Source organism: Netta rufina (assembly GCF_964035555.1).
Source record: "Netta rufina genome assembly, chromosome: 4".
Taxonomy (NCBI): Eukaryota; Metazoa; Chordata; class Aves; order Anseriformes; family Anatidae; genus Netta; species Netta rufina.
In genome coordinates, this window is record NC_140127.1 from 53,277,874 (window position 1) to 53,299,215 (window position 21,342).

At 39.5% G+C, this 21,342-nt stretch overlaps 1 protein-coding gene across 1 annotated transcript in view; it reads left to right on the top strand.

The window, feature by feature from the left end:
- SMIM14 (small integral membrane protein 14) overlaps positions 1-19,445 on the top strand; it is a 37,957-nt gene extending 18,512 nt beyond the window's left edge. Inside the window, exons 3-5 of the mRNA XM_084285893.1 lie at positions 9,057-9,105; positions 15,729-15,877; positions 16,339-19,445. Of these exons, the coding sequence (XP_084142019.1) occupies positions 9,057-9,105; positions 15,729-15,877; positions 16,339-16,371 (231 nt within the window). The 3' untranslated portion in view covers positions 16,372-19,445. The remainder of the gene's footprint in view (positions 1-9,056; positions 9,106-15,728; positions 15,878-16,338) is intronic.
- The last annotated feature ends 1,897 nt before the right edge of the window (positions 19,446-21,342 follow it).

Below are 21,342 nucleotides of genomic sequence, written 5' to 3' on the forward strand. Positions count from 1 at the left end.
AAAGGGCCCGTTTTGGTGAACAGCCAACAGTTCTGCTGCTGAGATTTGATGGCCTTGCAGACCTCTGTGGGAATTACGACCTTGTGCTATGCTCTTCTGTAGCTAATTGCAAAGTAATGGCCCATGTCTAGTTATGTTGCTACACCAGAAGGCTTGAATATCTCAAAAACTCTAGGGAATAGAAAGCAAATCATTTTTTAATTTGTCTTGTATTTTGAGGTGCCATTCGATTTTTATAGCAAAAAGATGCAAATTTTCAAGCTATTTCCAAAAAAAAAAATGGTTCAAACACTCTTCTGTGAACCAAATTTCCAACTAATTCTCTTGGCCAGGTCACTGTAGAGCCTTGTTAAAAACGGGCATAGTCTGAAATAGTATCCAGCCATGAGTCTTGGCTGAACGAGACCGTGCAAACAGCACAGAATAAACACATGACTAAAATAGATCTGCGTTGTTTGCTGCAAATGGTTGAAAAGTTCTCAAGATGTCAGCACAGCTAAGCCTGACTTAAATAGTCCTTCAGGCATCCAGCAAAAATGAGTTACCCTACTGATGTGGCTTTCTATTGAAAGCAGAGCAGAACTACACTGAATGAATTCGTGGTGATTTAAGGTGACCTTCTAAATTTGGAGGTTGCCCTGGAGACTTGTTACACATGCTCCATGGCATTTGCCTTCTTAATTATTTTTTAATAGCAGTTGCTACTGCTGCTAGTCTGTAGCCCTTCTGCTCCCTGGCTGCTTGGCTAAGGAAGTCACATTTTGCTCTCACCGTCCCCTTTTCTTCCAGACCTGTGCCTTCAGTTCCCAGTTTCTTGGAGTGCAGGGTGATTCAGAAAGGAGCCTTCCCAAGAGCTGAACGTTAGGTTGCTCATTAGGATAAAGAAGAAGCTGCCATCCTTCTGAGATGCAGGAAAGACCTGTTGTGTACCTCCTAAGGCACTGTGCCAAAAGAATAAAACACAGGAGCAGAGTAGCGGGATGCTTGCTGGTCGTGAGCACCCTTTGCTCCACTGATTTCACTGGGTGCTCAAGATGCTGGCTCTGCACAGCTTAAGGTCCCAAAACTGTATCACAAAAATCATGCACTGCTAATGGTCTGTAAACTAAAAACTAATTCTAGATCAAGCAGTACAAATGAAGGCTATTTTTGTGGACAGGTGAGTGTTAAAAAAAGCCAGGAAAAATGTTGTCCACTCGGGTCCAAGTCCCATGGAGACCATTTTTGCCTATAAGGGGTTAGGTTGCAGAACTGTTGAAGGTGCCTGGCATTCTTTGCGTTTCCCAGTACTGAATTTTGTGGCATGATGGAAGCAGCTGTTTTTTAACTAGTGTGTATATATATACACACAAATACATACATACATATAAAAAAGGTATAAACAAAAGCAATATAGTAGTAAATATATATATAACTTGTATTTAAAAAGTTACATTTAAATATAAATATATCTCTATATACATATATTACACTTATAAATATATTTATAAAAATATAATGTCTCAGTCACCCCTGACTGTCTCAAAATAACACTTGTGTGGTCTAACAGTATTGCAAGCAGTGTGGAAGAACAGGCTCTGAAAATTCTGGCTGCTAGATAATCCAGCAGTAGTTCATAGATACAACCTGTGTTATGGATGGCTGTGGTGATCAGAGCTGTGTTAGGGCCATCTCGTTTGAGGAACAAGGAGAAAATTGTGCTTTGTCCCTCAGGCCACATGTGGATGTAATCAGCACCGCACACGGGTAGAACTCCCAGTTCTAAGCCTTTGTCCTCACGGCTGTCTACGTGGGAGCACGTTTTTCATCTGCGAGCGTGCATCATTTTGCAGAAGATACTCAACTGGTCAAAAACCAAATAAACATGTATTCTGTGTTTGTATTGTAGATGCAAGTTTGTTAGTAACCTCGTGGGAGATTTGTTTATGTTGTTCACAAATATTTTCAAAGGTTTCAGTAGTGATATTGTCCAGTTATTTCTGCCTTATCCATTTGTTGTCTGGTATTTCATGTAGTCAGAGGCACTGTGAGCTCCTTACGCTGATCCAGACATTCACATTCTTCATTTTCTTTTCCCTGACTCTGCTAATTCGTTCTGCTTCACATTCACCTACAGTAGGATGTCAGACGTATCCCAGGTCCTCAAGGCCAGTACCAATAAAAGTTACACAATTGGGGGGAAAATAAGGGAAGAATTGAAAAGGCAGATCTATGTGACACCGAGGTGAAAAAGAAAATGAGGATAGGAATGAGTTCTTGGCAAATCAGTGCTCCTGGCCATACAGCGGTCACTCATACTTACCTGCTCCATCTTCCTCCATAAAATTTCATTTTTTCAGTATAAAAGTTAGTGTAATGTTCTCCCTCTCTCATAAGTGGTTGGTGATTCTGGGTCTCGAGACTTGGTTTGTAACCTGGGAATACTGCTCTGAAAGGTACCAGACATCCTTCTCGCCCTTTTGCTGTGGGAGGGAAAATTATTTGTCACCTCACAGGACCAAGCCCCATGTTTTTGTAGCAGACTGATGTTCTGTCCTGGTATGAGCAAGCATTTATTTTATCTTAATTCTGCACTTGCTCATAGAAAATGGGGAGAGCGAGTGGGGAGGGCAATGTTCACTTTTTCCTTGCTTGTTCCTCTAAGAGAAGCTAATGTGGTTTAGGAGATAATTTAAACTATCAGTATGCCCTTCTTTTCTCCTTTTTTCCCCCTTATTTCTCTTGGCTAGCTTGTAGCAGAATAATGCGTGTAGGTGTCATTTTTTTGCGTCTTTAAGTCTGAACTCTGTGGATAATGCTACAATTCAATTTGCAACCTGCCTTGTATTCAGGACTGTCCTATCGTACCACGGCAATTTATCTATCATGTTGTTTACTAAATCATTTATATACTTTGGACAGGACAGATGCGGCTGCCAACAAAGTTTAAACAGTGATTTCATTACCTAGAAGCATCAGAATGCAATCAGAAGTACGCCGTGGGGCTGTCAGCTTCTGCCATAGCTGGGGAGAAAAGGCAGAGCTTACAACTGGTCTGAATTGCAAAACGGTATTGTCACAAGGGATGATATTTTGCCCTTGTTATCGCACAAAATTTTCTATCAACAGTCCTTATGGTTCCACTTTAAATATACTTTTATTCGGGGATAAATGACCGCATGAAGTTAGTTATTTGTCCTTGCTTCCGTACTTATCTATCCTTTTCTTTTTCTTGCCAACCTTATCTGTCTCTGCTCTCTTATCTTGGTACCTAATTTGTGTGTTTCTTTCACACATTTCTCTGAGCTTTATTCCACCCCAATCTTTTGTATGGAAATCTTTTCCTGACCTGGCTCATGAACTTGCTAATTTTTCAATCATGTCTTTTCTGAGGACTTCTTTCTGATTTGAAGTGTCTCAAAAGTTACTCTAAAAGGCGATTATTTTAATGATCCGTACATAAACAATTTATTGACAGCTCATCTACGGTCAGACAGATGACTGGACTTCACTGATTATAGCTTTGAGTTCCTGCTACTAGCCTCATTCCTCTTTATTACACTGTTTCAAGAGCTGGAAGGTGCTTTTGGATAGGGATTATGTCATTATTTCTTCTGGAAAATGACACATTTGTGAGCTGTGTGATCCTCAGTATCTTCCTGATATTAGGCAAGCACTGTTTGCTTTCTTTTTTTCTCCTTTTTTTTTTTTCTCCTTTTTTAACCCTAGTTGTATACTTAACCCTTAAAAAGTTTCCCCTTCCAAGTCATGCTGGATAGGAACTCATAATCTTTTGCTGTCAACCATAATGAAAAACAGTTTGTCTGAGCAGAGACTGCAAGACCAGTCCCCAGAGACTGTGGGGTAGCAAATTCTGAAAGCTCGTCTGAAGAGGAAGTAAGGGAGTTGTGTGGCACAAGAAGGAGTTCCTGTGAAGGTAGGCAGATGCCTTGAGTCCTCCATAGTAGCTGCCTGTGGTGAGTGGGAAATGCAAAGTAGCCCAACTTCTTTCATGGGAAGATTGAAAGGGATCCCAGGGGCTGAGGTCACTGTGTCGGAAAAACAAGTTCTCTGTTTGGCTCGACGAAGTGGGTTCACTGGGCTCACTATTTCACTTGGACTTCAGTGATTTTGTGGAGCAGCTAGCGTGCAATAGAAGTTCACGCCCTGATTGCACCACACAGCAGCATGTTTGTCTGCTCACGGATTGGGCCTGCATAGGAAAACACAGAGACTTTGCTTCATACAGTGACTTCGCAGAAGTTTTCAGAGGCCGATAGGGAGCCTCCTTTTCTGTGACTGTCCATGATTTGGTCACAGCTGGGGACTGCAAAAAGAGGTGGCTTTCATAAAAAAAAAGTGTAGACTCTTGTCAGAGCACGGCAGGGGAAGCAGCAAGAGCCAGTTGGGTTTCAGGTGTGCTGGATGGGTAGGGGCTGTTGACCCACAAGACCATAGGTTGAAGCCATACTTTACATACGTTGTCAGAGGATTGGTATCTAAACACGGCTGCGTTAGTGTAATCTGAGGCTACGAGCTGTCTTTTGAGGAGAAAAAAAAGGAAAAGGTATTTCAAATTTGAACGGGGAGCCATGCTGAATGTGCCCTTTTGGTTGGTTTTATTTTTGCAATGCAAAATATGAGCATCAAGGGGAAAGAATGAGGAAAGGCCATTTTCTCTCTTACCAACGAAAGCATCTCGGTTTCTTTTTTTTTTTTCTTGACATTTTGTCAGGTTTACATTCAAGATATATCAGTAAGTAGATATTGATTTACTGTAATTCAGCCACTGGTGCCCCCTAGTTCCAAGAACTATCTTATGAGGGGCGTCGTATAAAATATATTCATATTGACCAAGAGTTCTTGTGGTGTGTGGATTATTAATTTGAATTGTTTTAAACTGTTCAGCCCTTTAAATGTACTTTGAAGGATTTGAAGTTCACAGTTGTACTTTAGATAATGTGCATACATTTGTAATTAGTATTTTTACTTACATTGCCTGCAAGCCTACACTGCTAAAACTAACAAATTTGGAGCCTTTTTAGTTTTTCTTCTGTTTACACTTTGTTCTTACTTCATTTTGGGTAATAAGCAATAAATTAGTTCATTTTTGGCTCACATGCACCAAGACATTTACTGTATTTGGATGACAAACTGCACAAAGAATGTTTAAAATTCAGATATAAAACTCTTCATTTAAATAGAAGAAAATAATTTTCTGCAAACATTTAGTTTTATAACATTTGTCATTCTTTCATCTTTTGTTGAGTAAGCCCTGATGTTTCGCTCACCTAATTTCTGTATTATTTTCAAGGGCCTGATCCAAAATACACTGAAAAATATGAAGAAAAGGCTGTTACTGACTTTAGTGGCTATCAGGCCAGGCAGTCAGCTATCTGTCATTCATTAAATTCACATTTTTGTAAGCATTAACATCTCTGAAATATGAATAAGACCAAACCCATCATCAGTAGTATTTGATGCCTTCGAGTACATAAGAGTTAACATACCCTGAGAACCGCTTCTCTACTCAGATTTTTCTTATTGACTCCGAAGCGCTCCCAGCTCTAGCAGTCCTGTGAGCATCATACATTCAAGTTATCACCGTTAAAATTGGCTGAGCAACTGCTGACCTGTAAAAGTGGGGTGTATTTGAAAAGTCTTTTTGTGGGTTTTCTTGAGAAGAAGGAAAGTCTGTTTCAGCTTTTTACTGTTATTGCACAAACTTTCATCCAAACTCCACATCAGAAGAGAAACCTGAGTACAAAAGATGGCTTATTTCTAGTCCCTGATAACTGCTCTTTTTTCAATTATCTGACAATTGAAATGTCTTGCATTTGAGTTTTTTTCTGGCAATTGCTATGTCCCTGAAGGGTGCAGTTAACAGGAAAGAGAGCTAATTGGTAGGCAAAGGAGCAGTCGTGTTTCAGCAGAAGGTATTACCTTTCCCAACCGTTCACCTTACGTAAGCTTTTAACACACGTGCCAGAATCTGTGCTCATCTTTTGACTAATTTAGTGACCATAAAGGATCAGATTTGTACTGGGTTACAGAGTTACAACCTACTTCACCTGAGTGAATTGAGAAAAGCCTGTTTTTACTGCTGCTCCTTTGCAGTCATCTGTCGTGTTTCATCCCAGGAGAGCACCACGCGGCCTGTCATTGAGTTGTTAGAGACAAATCTGTTAGCTGGTATAGGAAGCCCTCCTACAGCTCGTACTAGTAGGATAGTGAGGTTTTACATGTGCTGTACTCAGGGGGGGAAGAGAGCATGAGGAGATGCTTGAGTGTGTTTTTGCCTCGTCATCTATGGTTTCTGAAAGCCTGACTACTGTAGAGTCTACGGGTAGTGGTCCTGTGCTAGCACATCTTCTCCAGCACAAGTGGTTTTTGTAAGAAATTTTGGGATTAACTGGAAGAGTTAGCTTCCTAAGAAATATTTTACTGCTGGATATGAATGTAGGAGAGGCTATGCAATGTAATTTTTTTTAGCTGGGATCTTTAAATCTGCATGATTATGTGACCATGTATTGTTTTCAATTTAGAGGAATTTCAGATGAATTATAAAAACTGAATTTTTTCATATCTCCTCATGTAACTATTTCACATAATACATTGTGGTTTCTAAACCTACCTTGTAGAGCTAGTTTCTCAATTGCCATGGAAAAAGTGGAATATTTGTTGCCCCAGTCCTTTGGAAAGCACAGCCCCATTAGCAAAGTGCAGATGACTACTTTGTAAAGGTTTTTCTGTACATTGTTCCCCCATATATAAGCAGACTTTTTTTCATATTGGCAGGATATTATCTAGTATAAGAGCATTTCTTTTTTTCAGCGGAGATCTGTAGAGCAATTCCTAATGGTATTTCTCTTAACACTGTTCAGTTACTGAAATATTTATGTCATTGGTGTTGCCAGTAGCACTCATCGTTCTAGGGTCTTGGAGCCTAGGGTCCCATCTGTTGAGAAGTCACCAAGAGTGCCCATGGGGTAAAACTCTGTGCCTTACAGACAAGGAGCCTATGAGCACCCTCTGGGCACACAAAATCTCAGGGCTTTAGTACTTCTGGTGTCTCAATCAGGTGGCCTCCTACTTCAGCAGGCATTTCCAGGCAGCGCATGCCTTTTCAGGCAGAAGTGGCCAAGATGCCCACGTGGCCTTGACCACACCATGCTTCAAGTGCCCCTCGAAGGACAATGGCAGGGCTTCAAGAGGTTGTGTTTGGACAGGGTGTAACGCTTAGAAAGGGAGTAAATAACATCGTGGCTAGAGAGCCCCAAGGCAGCGCTGCCTATCTGGGCAAGTGAGACAAGGCCACCCGAGTATTAGCCACCCTGGGGACTGGGGAGGGACAGGTGGATGTTGTACAATTGTTGATTTGTATAATATTTTGGATCATATACCTATTACCTGTTCTAATTCTGAGCATTATTCTGTGCTGAAGAATACCTGCAAACTGCATTTTACAGATTAGGGATTATAAGTTAAGCCCCTTCCAAGATTAAACCCATATAAGAGCAGAAGAAGATTTATGTTGCTGATCTCCATAAAACATGGGCATGGCTACATCCAGTCTTCTCAGTTGAGGAATCCTTCAGTGTCAGATATTACCAATTTGTAATGTCTGCTATGTAAAATCTCCCCTTTGAGAAGGACTTCCGAAGGTTGAAAATAAATGAAATTTTGCTTCTATGTAAAAAGGCCCAGAAGTATGCATACTTTGATAACATTTTTTTATAAGGTAAGTAGAAGTCTTTTGCTTGAATTTTCCCTGTTGTTGTTTTTAACTATAGAAATAACCAAAAGATGAAACCCAGCCTTCCCAGTACTTCCTAAGGAACTTCTTGCTAGTCTCCATAAATTTACTAGCAGATCGTAATATATTAATCAAAGAATGAATGTGGTTAATCTCTAATTACATTTTTTTTCCTTCTCAAATATGCCTGTCATTAAAGTTCATTATGATCAAAGGAGTTTAAAGTTTTCCAAGTGTCTTCCTCACGCAATTGCCCAGCTGTTTCCTTGGTGTGCTTTGTGTAATATTATGACTACATACAACAAATAAGCATACAATTCATGCCAATAAAAGGGAGATTTGCATTTGTAAAAATTATTCTCACGTTTCTTTCATAAAGAACATCTTTTCTATTTTTCATTTGTGTATTTACATTGATAATAAATAGATTAGCCTGTTGTGACAAAGAGTATTGGGATTTTGTGGCATTGCTGTGACATAAAACCTGTCGTAAAGCAAATCTCTGTTCTAACCAAGGCATCACAGCAATTCTATAATTTTACAACTTTTATTATTCATCAGTTTAGCTTACCTAAGGAGGGAATAGAACCTATTTCCATAATACAGCAGATTAAATCCCATCCATCTAGCCTCTCCTGGTGAAGAATGGGATATTTGTCTGTATTGACTCTGTCATCTGTAAAATAGTTATAGACAGGTTGGCCAGTGTTGACTTTTCTTGCAGTTACCAAGCTTACCTAGTCTGTAAATGCAAATGATCGTTACAGCTGTGCATGGTAAAAGCGTTTTAATTTTTACCCATCAGTAAGCAGGAAACAGACAGTCAAATACAAGAAAGATGTTAGGTAGAAAAATTAGTAATTGATATGTTTAAATGTGAAACTTTAAATTTGCATCTCTATGCGTAAGTCTGATCATTTATTGTTAGGTAATCACAGAGTACTTCAATGGCACTTGATTCAGATAATAGTAGTACCACCTATTTCAAATCCCAAATGTGTGTGTGGATGGAGAGCATATCAGAATCTGTATCGCTATAGATTTTTAATTTGAATTTTAAAGGGCATTCAGTGGCTGCAATTCATGTGGAAGCAATAACACTTTAGTCAGGTGATTTTAAGTTATTATGTAAATAGTGTTCAGGAACTACCTCAGTGCCTGGGATTCTTCATGTACTGTAAGCCACATGATGCAGTAAAAGATGGGTTACAATTTCCCTCCCCTTGAACTTGCGCTCTGATCATATACCGCATCATGATTTCAGTACAAGCTGCCTGAGTCTCATTGCTAACTATCGTGCCTTTCTTTTTCTCTGTTCCAGCTGAGACAATCACAGTCCTACTGCACAGACACAGAGTGCCTTCAGGAATGTGAGTAACTATTGAGATTGAGTGCATGGAATTGAAATAAACAGTCGTAATTGAAATGCAGTCTGACTGGTCCTTGAGATACAGCAGTTGGTCTCTGTTATAGGAACATATTAAATGAAATCGAATACAAGAGTACAGAAATCATGTGGGGGAGGTAATTTCTGAGAATCTGTGATTCAGATTAAGGTTCACACATTTGAAGCATTGTATGGGAGGGGTGATGGTGAGCGAGCTCAGGTACCAGTACACCAGCACAAGTGTTGAACAGGCACCAAGTGCTATTGAATCTTAGCACTGACCTCTGAGTAAGCTTAAAGTTTGATTTTCACCCTAAAGAGGGAATCTGGAGAGGAGTGTTATTTTCCCTCTTACTGTCATGGCAGCCTAACCAGTAAAGCCTGGCTATTCAGCTATTGCAGCTCTGGCTGTTAAGCCAACATATGCCATGACCGTGTCTCTGTTTGAGTCGGTGGCTGTATAGTTAATGAAGCAGAGTACTGATGTGTACACTGCCTTGAAATTTGCTGTGAAACACATCAGAAACAAACCCTCCCAAACAATGAGCATTACTGGGATAATCAAACGTTACCAGCTTCTGCAGGGAAGTATGACTGTGTAGAAGTTATGCAGCAATGTGAGCTTGCCCTGAGGTGCTCTGTTTACACTCTTCATAGTCTGGAGGGAACATTGCCAAACGCTTATAAAAAAAAATGAAGTGGATCTGTTTTTCCTATATTGCTTTACCAATTGAGCATGTGAACACACTCAATTAGCCTGCATGAGGACTACTGTGAGACTCCAGGGAGCACCTGAGCAGTGCTCCTGGAAGTAGGAGCTGCTGGTGCTCTTCTGCAAGAGGTGTTTGTGTCTCCTACAGGTCTGGGAGCAGCGCAGTCAAGGTTTCTCAGATGCTGGGGAGAGTGCATACCTTCATTCACTCATGTTCCTCCTTCTTCAGTCCCCAGTAAATCCTGGTTAGAGACAGGCATCTAGCTTGTATTTGCACTGTGTCCTCCCAGCGTGCCACGCTCCCAGATTCATAGTCATGATGGGCTGAAGAGGAAAACCTATGAGCTCTAAAAAAGTGGGAAGCACATCTGCCATAATGGCACCGTTGGCTGTACTTTTTCCTTATGGACTTTCCAGCCATGCATCTGAGACCTCCAGCAACCCTCCTCTCCCAAATGCACCTGTCCTTTTTAGTCTTCTAGACCTTAGGCTTCTATGTCTATTGTTTTTCTTCAATCTAGGAGAGGAAATCATCAGTATTTATACGTCCCTTAGGCTAAAGGCTGTATAAATGAGTAAGTTCTCTTATGTATGAGCACAAAGCTTATGGGATTGCTTTTGTGCTACCAAGTCATAGTACAGTGGAGACGTGAGCGGTTTGTGGCAAATTGCTTTCCATCCTGAAAGGGATCCATGTAATAACTGTCTGTGCAGATGCAAGCAGTTTGGCAGCAATTGTTCCAAACCAGTGGTTTATTTCAAAAACCAAAGCAAAAATGATAGAGTAAATCCTCCCCTATGTTATTATATTGCTTTAAATTTAGTTCCAGCGAAGGTATTTTTTTTGCTGATGCAATGACAGCGACTGCCTATTTGTCAGATTATTCTGTGATGCTTCTGTGGTTCTGTACTTGGGCCAACTCCCAGGAGTGAAAGTCAAAAATAAACAGATTGAGCCTGCAAAAGCTTCTAGAGACGTTTTCAGAGACAGATTAAAACAATTTTGGACCAATCTTCTGCCCATTGCCTCATTCCCATTCTTTTGAGCTGTATCACGATGAGCTTGTGATTGAGGCGGGTCTTCTCTTCCCTAAGTCCCAGAGCTTCATTTTGTGTTACTTGCTGCCTTTGATTCCTCATTTCAGGACCTCAGTATGAAGAAACTCGTTTGACTCCCACCCATTTGCTCATTCCCTGGATTTGGTCTTCGTTTTGGAAGCACAGCTGGGAGTGTTGTTACACACGGATTCTTAAGTTGCAGAGTTGTGGAATAACTGATGAAACGTATGTGGTTTTGTTCTGGGAAACGTCAGGGCTGTGGCTCAGCCAGTGTCACAGCAGCGTCATGAGTTTTGCTGTTGATACCAGCTGGAAGTTTTCAGAAACGCCCTATATTCATTCTTCCCAAGTACACATTTCATTTCTTCAACCCTTGATTTCAGATCTTTTTTAGAGTTCAGGAGCCGGATCAAAACAGTAGCACCAACTGAAGTACAAGACTCCCTCACTCACATTTCTGTGTTACTAGCTCTAAATTCTTTTTTATGGTTGTTTGCCCCATTATATTGTAGTGACTGCCTTGTGGAAAGTTTTCTGCTGGGTCCAGGGCCAGTGCTTTTAGATTTGTGCTCCTACTACAGGAGGATATGAGCACCACTTCAGAGAGAATTTGGTCACTCTGCTCGATGGCTGTTCTCCATCAGGATATCTGCTGTGATGGGAAGGCATCAGGGTCTGATGACTGTCCCCTCTGTTTCAGTGGGTGCCTTGGAGAAAGAAGGCTGCAAATGTCTTGCAACACGTTAGTGTTCTGTGGGATTCTTTATGCTCAGGAAATCAGAAGGTCTTACAGGATCTTACAGTTTCCAATAAAATGAGGAATAGAAGTGATAATTCTTTTCTGAATTCTGCCTAATGCAAATGTAGGGTAGCAGAGTGGAGGGTGATTCTCTGAAGTGTGTTCCAGTTGTAACATCAGTGGTTCATCCAGCCCAGGGAGGATCCCCACCTGGCAGGGGGCTGCACTGATGGCTCATGGCCCTTCAAAGTCATCCTACCCCGTGGAAGGAAATCAGGGGCCACCGCCTGAGTTTCTTCTCTGTGCTCTAGCAATTCCCAGATGTAGTGACCTGGATTCTCCGCGCTCATATTTTCTACACTACTCTTTTCTGTGCTCTGCTGGTTTGTAATGTTAACAGTCGAGAGATGACTGTCTGAAACATTGTCTACCCTACTTCCAAATTTTTATGTGTTTGAAAATTAATGTGTATCAGTGATTCATGTTGAGTTGGACTCCTCTGGGGGAGTCACAGCATCCTGACGTAACAACATGAAACATCTGCCAGCTCTTCCCTCCCTGTTCTGGTAATTCCTTTCTCCCTTCCTCTGCTTGAGTCCATTTTGGCTCTCTTCAGTTTCCTTATCCCTGCCTTTGAGTCTGCCGGCTTGCAGGGGTTATCTGCTGAAGGTCCCATTGGCTCTTCATCTTCCCTGGTAATTCATCTGTAAGATACCTCTCTTCATATGGTTTCCTGCCTTTCTTTCACAGAACAGGAAAGGCTAAAAACACTGTGGAAAGAAAAAGACACAAGTCTGAGAGCATACTTTTGTCTTTCCACATGCAGATGTTAAACAGTAAAAAGCTGAAGATCCAAAGGAGACATTTCTGCCATGAGAGGGCAGACAAAAAGCACCACATGGATTATATTTTTACTGTAAAATAAATGCAGTCTTTCCTTCTTTTCTCTAGAGTACAACCTCACTTTGAATGAAAAATAGCACTTTAAGAGGAGAACTAATCTCATGCATGGAGTATTTAACAAGGGTATTTGCTTATTTTAATTCTTGAGATTTCAGTTGCTTGATGAGAAGGTGGTTGACCTTCAATCTTTAGAAATTATTTTTACCAAACTCATCATTTTAGTATCTTTGACTGCCTCTTAGTAGAACATTAAATGAAGTGGCAAACATCTGCCACATAAGATTTTTTTTTGCCTTCCAGTCTCTCTCTGAGAGAAGACCGGCTGATGTGGCCTAGTGTTGTTTTGTTACCTGTTGTAGTCTCTGTTTCTATAGCAGAAAGCAAGCCAAAGAATATATAGCTTGTATGTGGAGCAACAGCTATGACTCAGTGTATTTGTTATCTTCCATGGGAGTTCATCCCACAGTCTCAAGCCATCCCTTCATAAAACTTCCTCCTGCACAGAGATAATTCAGCCATGGCATAAAAAAAATCCGGGGGCAGAGCTGCTCCCAGGCTTCGTTCGGAGTTGCGTGGGTATGTAGGTATGCTGCGCCCGAGGGACCAGGTGCTCTGAAAATAAAGACCTTGGGCTGGGTTTGGTGTTCTGTGGAAAGCCAGGTTGGAGACTATAAGCTTCATTTCACTCAGTGCGATAGGTTATAAGGGGGAAACGTACTGCAGTGTTCTTGTAGTTGGTGTCTCCCAAGCACTGAAGATTAATAACTAGATCTTGCTGTAATCAAAATGGATGGTGGCAGGGGCATTCGTTTGTGAGGTCAGGACAGGACAATTTCTTAGTTATCTGGAGAAATTAGAAAATATCACCCAGGTAACCTTTAACAGATTAAAAGGATAACCTTTAATCTTCAAGAAATCAAAAAACACCCAAAAATTACCTCAGAATATCAATGATAGGTAGAACTACTTTGTGAACTCTCAGAATGTTTTCTTGTGGCCATCAGCATAAATTGCATCCTACCTGGTTTCAGCTTCTCTCAGCCTTTCTTTATCCATAGGCTGGTCTTATCTGATTACCTTGTGATCTCTGTGCTGGAGCTCTTTGTAGTGTAAGATTCACGACTTCTACACACTATTTCTCCCATTAGCTGTAACAGCTTCTTGTTTGCATCTCAAAAGCTTGGAAATGTGTTATTTACCCCAGCTGTGTGAGACTTTGCTTATTCTCATCTCCTCATGTCAAGAGATTAACGTAGCAGATTCTGAAATCTCTCTCATCCGTATTAAGACACATGGCCATTTGTAACAGAAGTGGCTTTAGTGGTACTTGAATAGTATAAACAGTGTTGTGGCTGTTTTAGGACCTGGCATGCTTTAAGTAGGTAGAGCAGGGCCAAGCCGTGTTAGATCAGCTGTTGTCTCACTTAGTCTTGAACACGTTTTGGCACATCTGGCTCCATCCAAACGGTATTACAACGCACGCTGGTAGGATTTGTGCCTTGTAGGAATGCCTGTGGTTTCCCACTGTGGTTCCTTTAACTCCCTTCCTTGACCTGTAGCATGAGCCAACCTACCACCATTTACTTGCCCTAAATCCCGTTTAACCACAAGCCCTAAGTGCTCTATGGTTCACCAAAAAATCCAACAACTTCGAGGAAGGCAGCCTGACCAGTCCATTTCCCTGCATTGTGTGGAATCCAGTCTAACAAGTGATCTGAATTTTCAACGCACTGCTGAGCATATGTGCCAAAGCAGGTACCTAAGGCTGTCCTATGTGCTGCTGAAGGTGGTCTCAAGGTCGCTATTAATTCTGGAAGCCCCCAGATGAAGCAGTTGTTCTTCTCATGCCAAATTGCATGCTGATTTGCTGGCCTGCTTATATAAAAAAGGTCATCCAAGATTTGACATACTGATACATCACATTACGTATGTTTTCTGAGTCAGTTTTGTGTTAGAATTTAATGAGCTAAAGGCTGTAAGATTCTCATTTATTCACTTCACACTATTCCTCATATACAGCACCCTTAGACTTAGATCTCCAAGCAAATTGTCACTTTTCATTGTATATATTTCTAATAAAGTTCCTGCACATTGGCAACTTCTTAAGTTTTGAATTGTCTGTATTTTGGAAGTTCAAAAGGCAGGAACTATATGGCAGTTTCATTTGCTCAAACGTGTTAATGATTTTGTAGATACCGTGAGAAGTATGAGCTTCCATAACACTTTTTTTTTTTTTTTGACATTTTTGAGTGTATATGACGTTGGTAAGGGACATCAGTCCAAAAGCCCTGGTTTGTAGGTCTTACTCACAGAACAGCAGTGTTGTGCATGGGATAGCTAGCTGTAAGCTTCCCCATGGTGGCCCACTGCTGTATCTTAGCTGGGTTATCAAGAAACCACTTTCTCAGAAGAGCCTCTGATAGCAATGCTACCCAGTATGACAGTGATGAGGACAGTTCTTTGGTATCAACAAGCCTTCAAAGAAATGACTGACTTCAGCAGTTTACTGGGTATAAGTTACCTAAAAAACATTAAATCGTAGCAGCTTCCAACCCATATTGCATCCAGACTTGACTCCATGAGATGATCCAAATGAGTTGATGAGACAACCAAAAATCTGATGGATACAAGTGTTCCTGTGAAATTTTCCCATGTGTTAAAGTTTTCATCTGAAATAGTAAATAAAATAGAATAGCTCTTCTTGTTTTGAAGGTTATTCATTATAGCTTTGTATTAAATGCCTTTGAAAACAAACAGTTAACACTTAAAATCAATGACAGATTTTCTGTTGTTTCAGATAGTGCATTTTCAGGAAGTGAGAAAAAAGCAATTAGCCTTACACATTACTAAACGAATCTCTTTGATTCTGGTAGTTTTATGGACTAGAACATTACTTGTTTTATAGGTAGCATGGAGGGGAAGCTAGTTTAGAGATGAAGATGCTAATCTTGAGAATCAAGTTGAATTCTGTACTGTGCCACAGATTTCATGCATGGTGGTCAAGTTGCAAGGTCTACCAGATGAATGTGATTTTTTAAAAGAAGTGACACTAACCAAAAGGAAGGAATAACTAGGAAAATTGATTGAAAAATATTTCCCTTTTTTTCTGGTATTTATATTGCATTTTTGTTTTAATTTTGAAGAAAACTCTGCTGTCACCCTGTTTTATAACTTGAGTTTTCCTTGTCTTTAGTGCCAGGACCAAATTTCTCCGGTGACAATGGCATCAGCTTTGCCATGATAGTGATGGCCTGGGTTGTGATTGCATTTGTCTTGTTCTTACTGAGACCTAGTAATCTGAGGGATTCCAGTACAGCCGGAAAGCCCACCAGCCCACGTCATGTAAGTGTCTTAGAGGGACTACAATAGTTTAAATGTATTTGGTTTTAATACAGATCACGTTGCAGTCATTGTTTTTTTTTTCCTTAAATTGTTTTTCCTGTACTTTCTTCTCTGTTTTCTTGGAACTCTATTTAAAATGTAAATAAGTCAAACCAAAGTGACTGTAGAATCACAAAGGCCAGCTCTGAGGTCTGCCATCAGATGGAGCTAAGGTGCATAGGTGCATATGCATAGATGCCTGAGGGTGGGTAAGGACGTTCTGTGGGCACTGTCTCTGGCTGGAACTGCCTCCTGCCTTCTTATGTGTCATAGATTTTAGGTAAGTAACAAAATTATAGCATGAAAACGTGAAAAAGAAAAAAGTATCCTGAGTTTTTTTCATTTTTTCATTGCTAAATCTTCTTTTGTGAGGTACTATTCTTAATCCTGTTCATGCTTTTTTTCTTCCTTCCTTCTGCTAGGGACAAGAACCACCCGCCCCACCAGTGGACTAGAGCTTTCAGGATCAGAAAGGTTCAGCAGCTAAAACCTTGCACGACCAAATGGACGAAGTGACCAGATTACTCCAAAACCCCATTCAATATTGTTCTTTTCTCATTTATATAGAGCAGAATCCAGCAGTTATCTACATGAACTGCTTTTAGCTACTTCAATTTTAAGTTAATTTTTGCTTTGTATATTACTACAATCCCTGGTAGGTTATAATTTGAATAATGATAAGGTGTTGCAGGGTTTTTTTGGTTGTTACCATAACTGTGGACATTCCACTCAGTCTTGTTACAGTGATCTTAATTTCTTTGCAGTGGTTTCTGATATGCATTGAAAGAAAATGAAAATCCCTGTGCATCTATAATAATGGAAAAAATTACAGATCTTTCTTCAGATTAATCCATATTTTTTCCTCCAGTATACTTTTGAGAGTTATATTATGGTTGCAACTATTAGTTTAGTTGTGCTGTGAAAAAAAAGAAATTATTTTATATTTGCCCTGGGTTCAGAGCAGCTTTTAGCCTGGTCTTCGGACCACTAATATAGTTTTTAGAATTGTTGGCAAAAGCACGGATTTTCCACTAGAATTAAACTGTATGTTTGTGTGCGTGTGCAAAGAAGTGAATGTGATATAACTGCTACTGTCAAAGTCTTGACATATATATTGGGAACTGTACACAAAAGATATTACCACCAAAAAAGAAATTAATTTAATCTTCTTCTTTAATAAATGATGCATCTTATTCAATATATTTTCAAAAATATATATTCCAAAATCAGATTTATTTACTTAGAGACTTTATGAGAAATATAGTGAGAAGAACTTGGCAGAATTTTCTGTCCTTGTATAGTCATTTAATAATCATTATTTTAAGTTTTTAGCCACAAAGTAATGTGGCTAAATGGGCAGGATGAAATCATACCAAGAGGTTACCAACTTCTGGTATGCAACACGTCCTGGATGTTCAGTTTTCTTCACTTGTACGTTATCAGCAATTCCTGACATTTCATCCTTATCTACTGGTTGTAATTGTAGAATAACAAAATTGCAGGTGACTACATATGGCATGTCTCTTCCCTCTACTACTTGTGTGTATGTGTGGTGTGTTTATGTGTGTGTATGTGTGGCTGTGCACATACTGGTGCACATCTCCCATTGTAGCAAATGGGAATGACTTTTTTATGTACATTAATTTAAGAACATTTTAAAGATGTACAGAAAAGCAACACTGTATATTTTTCTTGATCAATATGAAAAATTGATGAGAATAATGTAAAGAACATTTTTATGTTACCAACATGAAGCTTCTTTCCATAAAGGTCAGTAGAACAGGCAGCTGGGAATTCAAGGCCTTACTCTAGAAACCTTTATTTCATGAGGACTTTAGTTACAGAGCTGAAGGGGCTAACTGTTCAGGTTCAGCAAGGTTTGTATTGATGGGCTCTAACAAAAATCTCACATCAGTCCCGTGGTTGACAGGCACAGGGTTTTCCTCCTCAGGGTAAGCAGTGGGCCAGCTAAGCCTCCTTGCAAAGGTACAGTGTAGGCCTGAAGAAAGGCTTCTCTAGTTTGATGTCATCGCCCTTTGAATTTCAGTGGAATAGCGTGCTCCCAAGCACAGGATGAGTTAAAAATCAAACGAATGAAGAAGATTGGGCCAGGTGCTCTCAGTGACATCCGTGTGTTGCCCTGTAAAGCAGTGGAGTTGCGGCAGAGAAGCTGAGTTTGTCCTGTTGTGTCTAATGGTGTCCAGGCCACAAACACTGTGTAAAGGTGTCACTGGGACAAGCAGTCTGACGGTGCTTGCTTTTTGCCTTGTACGTTTCTGTTTGGAATACTTGTTGGAACAAAGCAAGTAATTTGGCCTCATTTTGTTGAACCAACAAGGAAATATGTATAATCTACTACACTGACCTTTTCTCCAAGATTTTTTGGCCAGAATCCTTTACTACTGGATGCATAAAACAGGCTTCCAATTGATTTAAAATTTAAATAAATAAGTAAAAATGAAACAGGCTTCATTTCAGCCAGAGCGAGCCACTCCTCATCCTGCTGGAAGTTAGTGAGATTTACAGGAGATGCGCCTCACTCACGAGGATTGTTCTTGCTTTATGTAAATGTCTCTGGATGTATTTGTAAAACTCACCATGTGCTCCCAGCTCTAGCGGTCTTGGCAAACAAACTTTCTGTTCAGAGTAATGTTGTGTTTTACATTTAAATGAACAGTCTTTGCTTGAAATTCCTCTAAGTAATTGCCCCAGTGATTTTATACCTGTATGCTTTCCTCATGTAAATTGCTATTTTAAATTTTCTATGGAAAAGAAAATCATTGGAATATTTTATTTGAAATGTTTTACTAAAGAGCCAGGCCACTATCCCAAATCAAAATGTACGCCTTTTAAATTCAGATACTCTCTCCAAGACACAACCTCCAGACCACCACTCTTAATGAAAAGATAGGACTGTATTTTGCCACTCTTATTCATGTTAAATAGTGCCTTACTCATCCAGTAGTTGCACTGAAGCTTGTGGGACTACTCTGAGATAATGTACTAGTAGCAGCTTTGGTAAGGGTGGCAGAAATCTGGCCTTCAGTGGTGTGGTTTGCTGACATAACTGTATCATGGTTACAGGTGCTTATGGTAAATTTTGAAAAGAAGCATGGAAGAGATTAGTGGGATGTGAAGCTTCGGGATATAATTAATTCTCTAATAACGGTTTTAAGCTCAGATAGTAAGAGACACAAGTTGTAGCAACTTGGGAAATATGGAGGAAAGTTTACAATTATACCTTAGCTTAGAACTTTGTTAAAACAATAGTATTTTTAGAGTCTGCTTAACACAATTACTATACTCTGAAATGAGAAATCATATGTATTCATGTATTGTCTGCCGATCACTTAGCCTTGTAATGTTCATTATTGAAAAAGGAAGAGTGACGATGTGATGTATCTAATGTAAATCAGTGGTTTAAAATGTCTGAATTATGCCAAACAAAAAATCATCTGTGCCATTTGCGGTTTCCTAGTAATCTTTTACTGAGTACTTGGATTGGGATAAAGGGCTTGTACTATGCACTTTTTATTGACTAAACAAAATAAATAGCAATCATTAGTAAGCTTTTGTCTTGGTCTGTTACTTTGTATGAGCTGAAGGACTGCGCCAACTTATGAATTTCTAAGGTGATTTGAAATAAGTACCAGTAAAAATAGAAATGTTGCTGCTTCTTCCCTCCAGAGCACAAATTGCTGAGCTCTGCCCCAGCAGCAGCTCAGGCCAGAGGAGTATTAGGGTTTAAAATAATATACAACTATCCAGAGATAGTGACTATAAATACCAGAGAATCAGAAGCAAAAATTGTATTTTTCTTTAGTAATAATAATTTGATAACATGCTTTAGGCATGTGTGATCTCAGTCAGGGATTGTTAATGTCTGCTCACCAAGTCTTCCCTTTTACTTGAACATGAGATTACAAATACGAATAACCCCTAAAACTGAAACTAAGCTTTCTATTTCCAATTTTACTTTTAGGTACACTTGTTGAAATATTTGCCAAGAATATGCATACCTTTTGCGAAAAGTCATGCGGAAAGGAAATGAGAAAAATCCACAAATTTAAATTCACTGTGTTGAATGGATCTGCATAAGCCTGGCTGCTCAAGACCACCAGGCAAGTAGCAAAAATTACTCTGCCTTAGAGCCTGAAAAAACAATACACTATACAGCATGTTTGGGAGAGATGCATCAAACTGCAATATATTCCAGTAACATGAAGTGGATTCCTTGCACAAACTGACCACTTAGATTGTTTCCTCCTACCCCTACTTGTTCAGTAACAGCAAATGATGCAATTCACTGCAGAGACATAGAACTTGGGGCTAGGGAAGCAGCAGTGTCTCATGGTGAACCAAATCCTCACCTGCAAAACAGAACAGCTCTGTTGGCTTCTGGAGAATTGTGCTGATCAACATAAGCTGAAGAGCTGGCTCTTGCCATTCAAGAGCAGGTGAGCCTGTGTTGCTTGATCTTGCGTCAAAATTATTGCCTGTTGGCATAGCAGACACTTCATAATAAGGTATAGCAATTAGAATCTGGCTTCCACATTGCATTTTTAACGTCCACAGATAAGAGTGTTGGTCAAAGAGGGCATCTGAAAGACATGTACTTCAATGCATGGCAATAAATATTAATGCAACATATATATGTATATGTATATATATATATATACACACACAACTTTTTAAAGGTTTCATTATTCTTGCTTGTATAGAAATTTATATCTTACACAATGTTAATTGGAAATACAGCAATAATTTCTAGTCAGAGATGAAAAGTAGCAAGCTTAAAAATAAAAAAAAGGATTTTGCACTTACAGGTTGTGTTATGTCCTCCAAGCTATAAATGATGAAACAGAGGAATAATGCAGTTTTCAGACTTATAGCTGCTTTAATAATCTTGATTTTTTAAAAAATTTCTTCTAATATTTCTTCTGAAAAAATATCCTTAAAATCTAAGAGAAGATATGAGCGGGTTGATGAAAAAGAAAAACAAACAAAAAAACACTCCATATCATTTCAAAGGTCACAGCCAGTGGTTCAATGTAATAAGTAAAATAAAATAAAATAAAATAAAATAAAATAAAATAAAATCAGAAAACATACAGGACCTCGGTTAAGAGCAGAACTTGCAGATGAAATGATAAATGATAGACTTGCCAGATGACTGGCAAGGAAATGAACCACAGAAACCCTCACAGGACTGGACACTACCAAGTGTAATTTGTATGTAACTATGTGTTACTCTGTGTAACACATAAAAATCTGAGTTTTTTATTGTGGTGGGGGTGGTGAGTAAAAAATCTACTTTTTTTTCAGAATTCCTAGTTATTCCTTGCCTTCCTAGTCATTTCCATTTCATTTTCAAATGAAATTTGCCCCCTTGAAGAGATAATAGCTTGCAAATTAAATCACAAGCG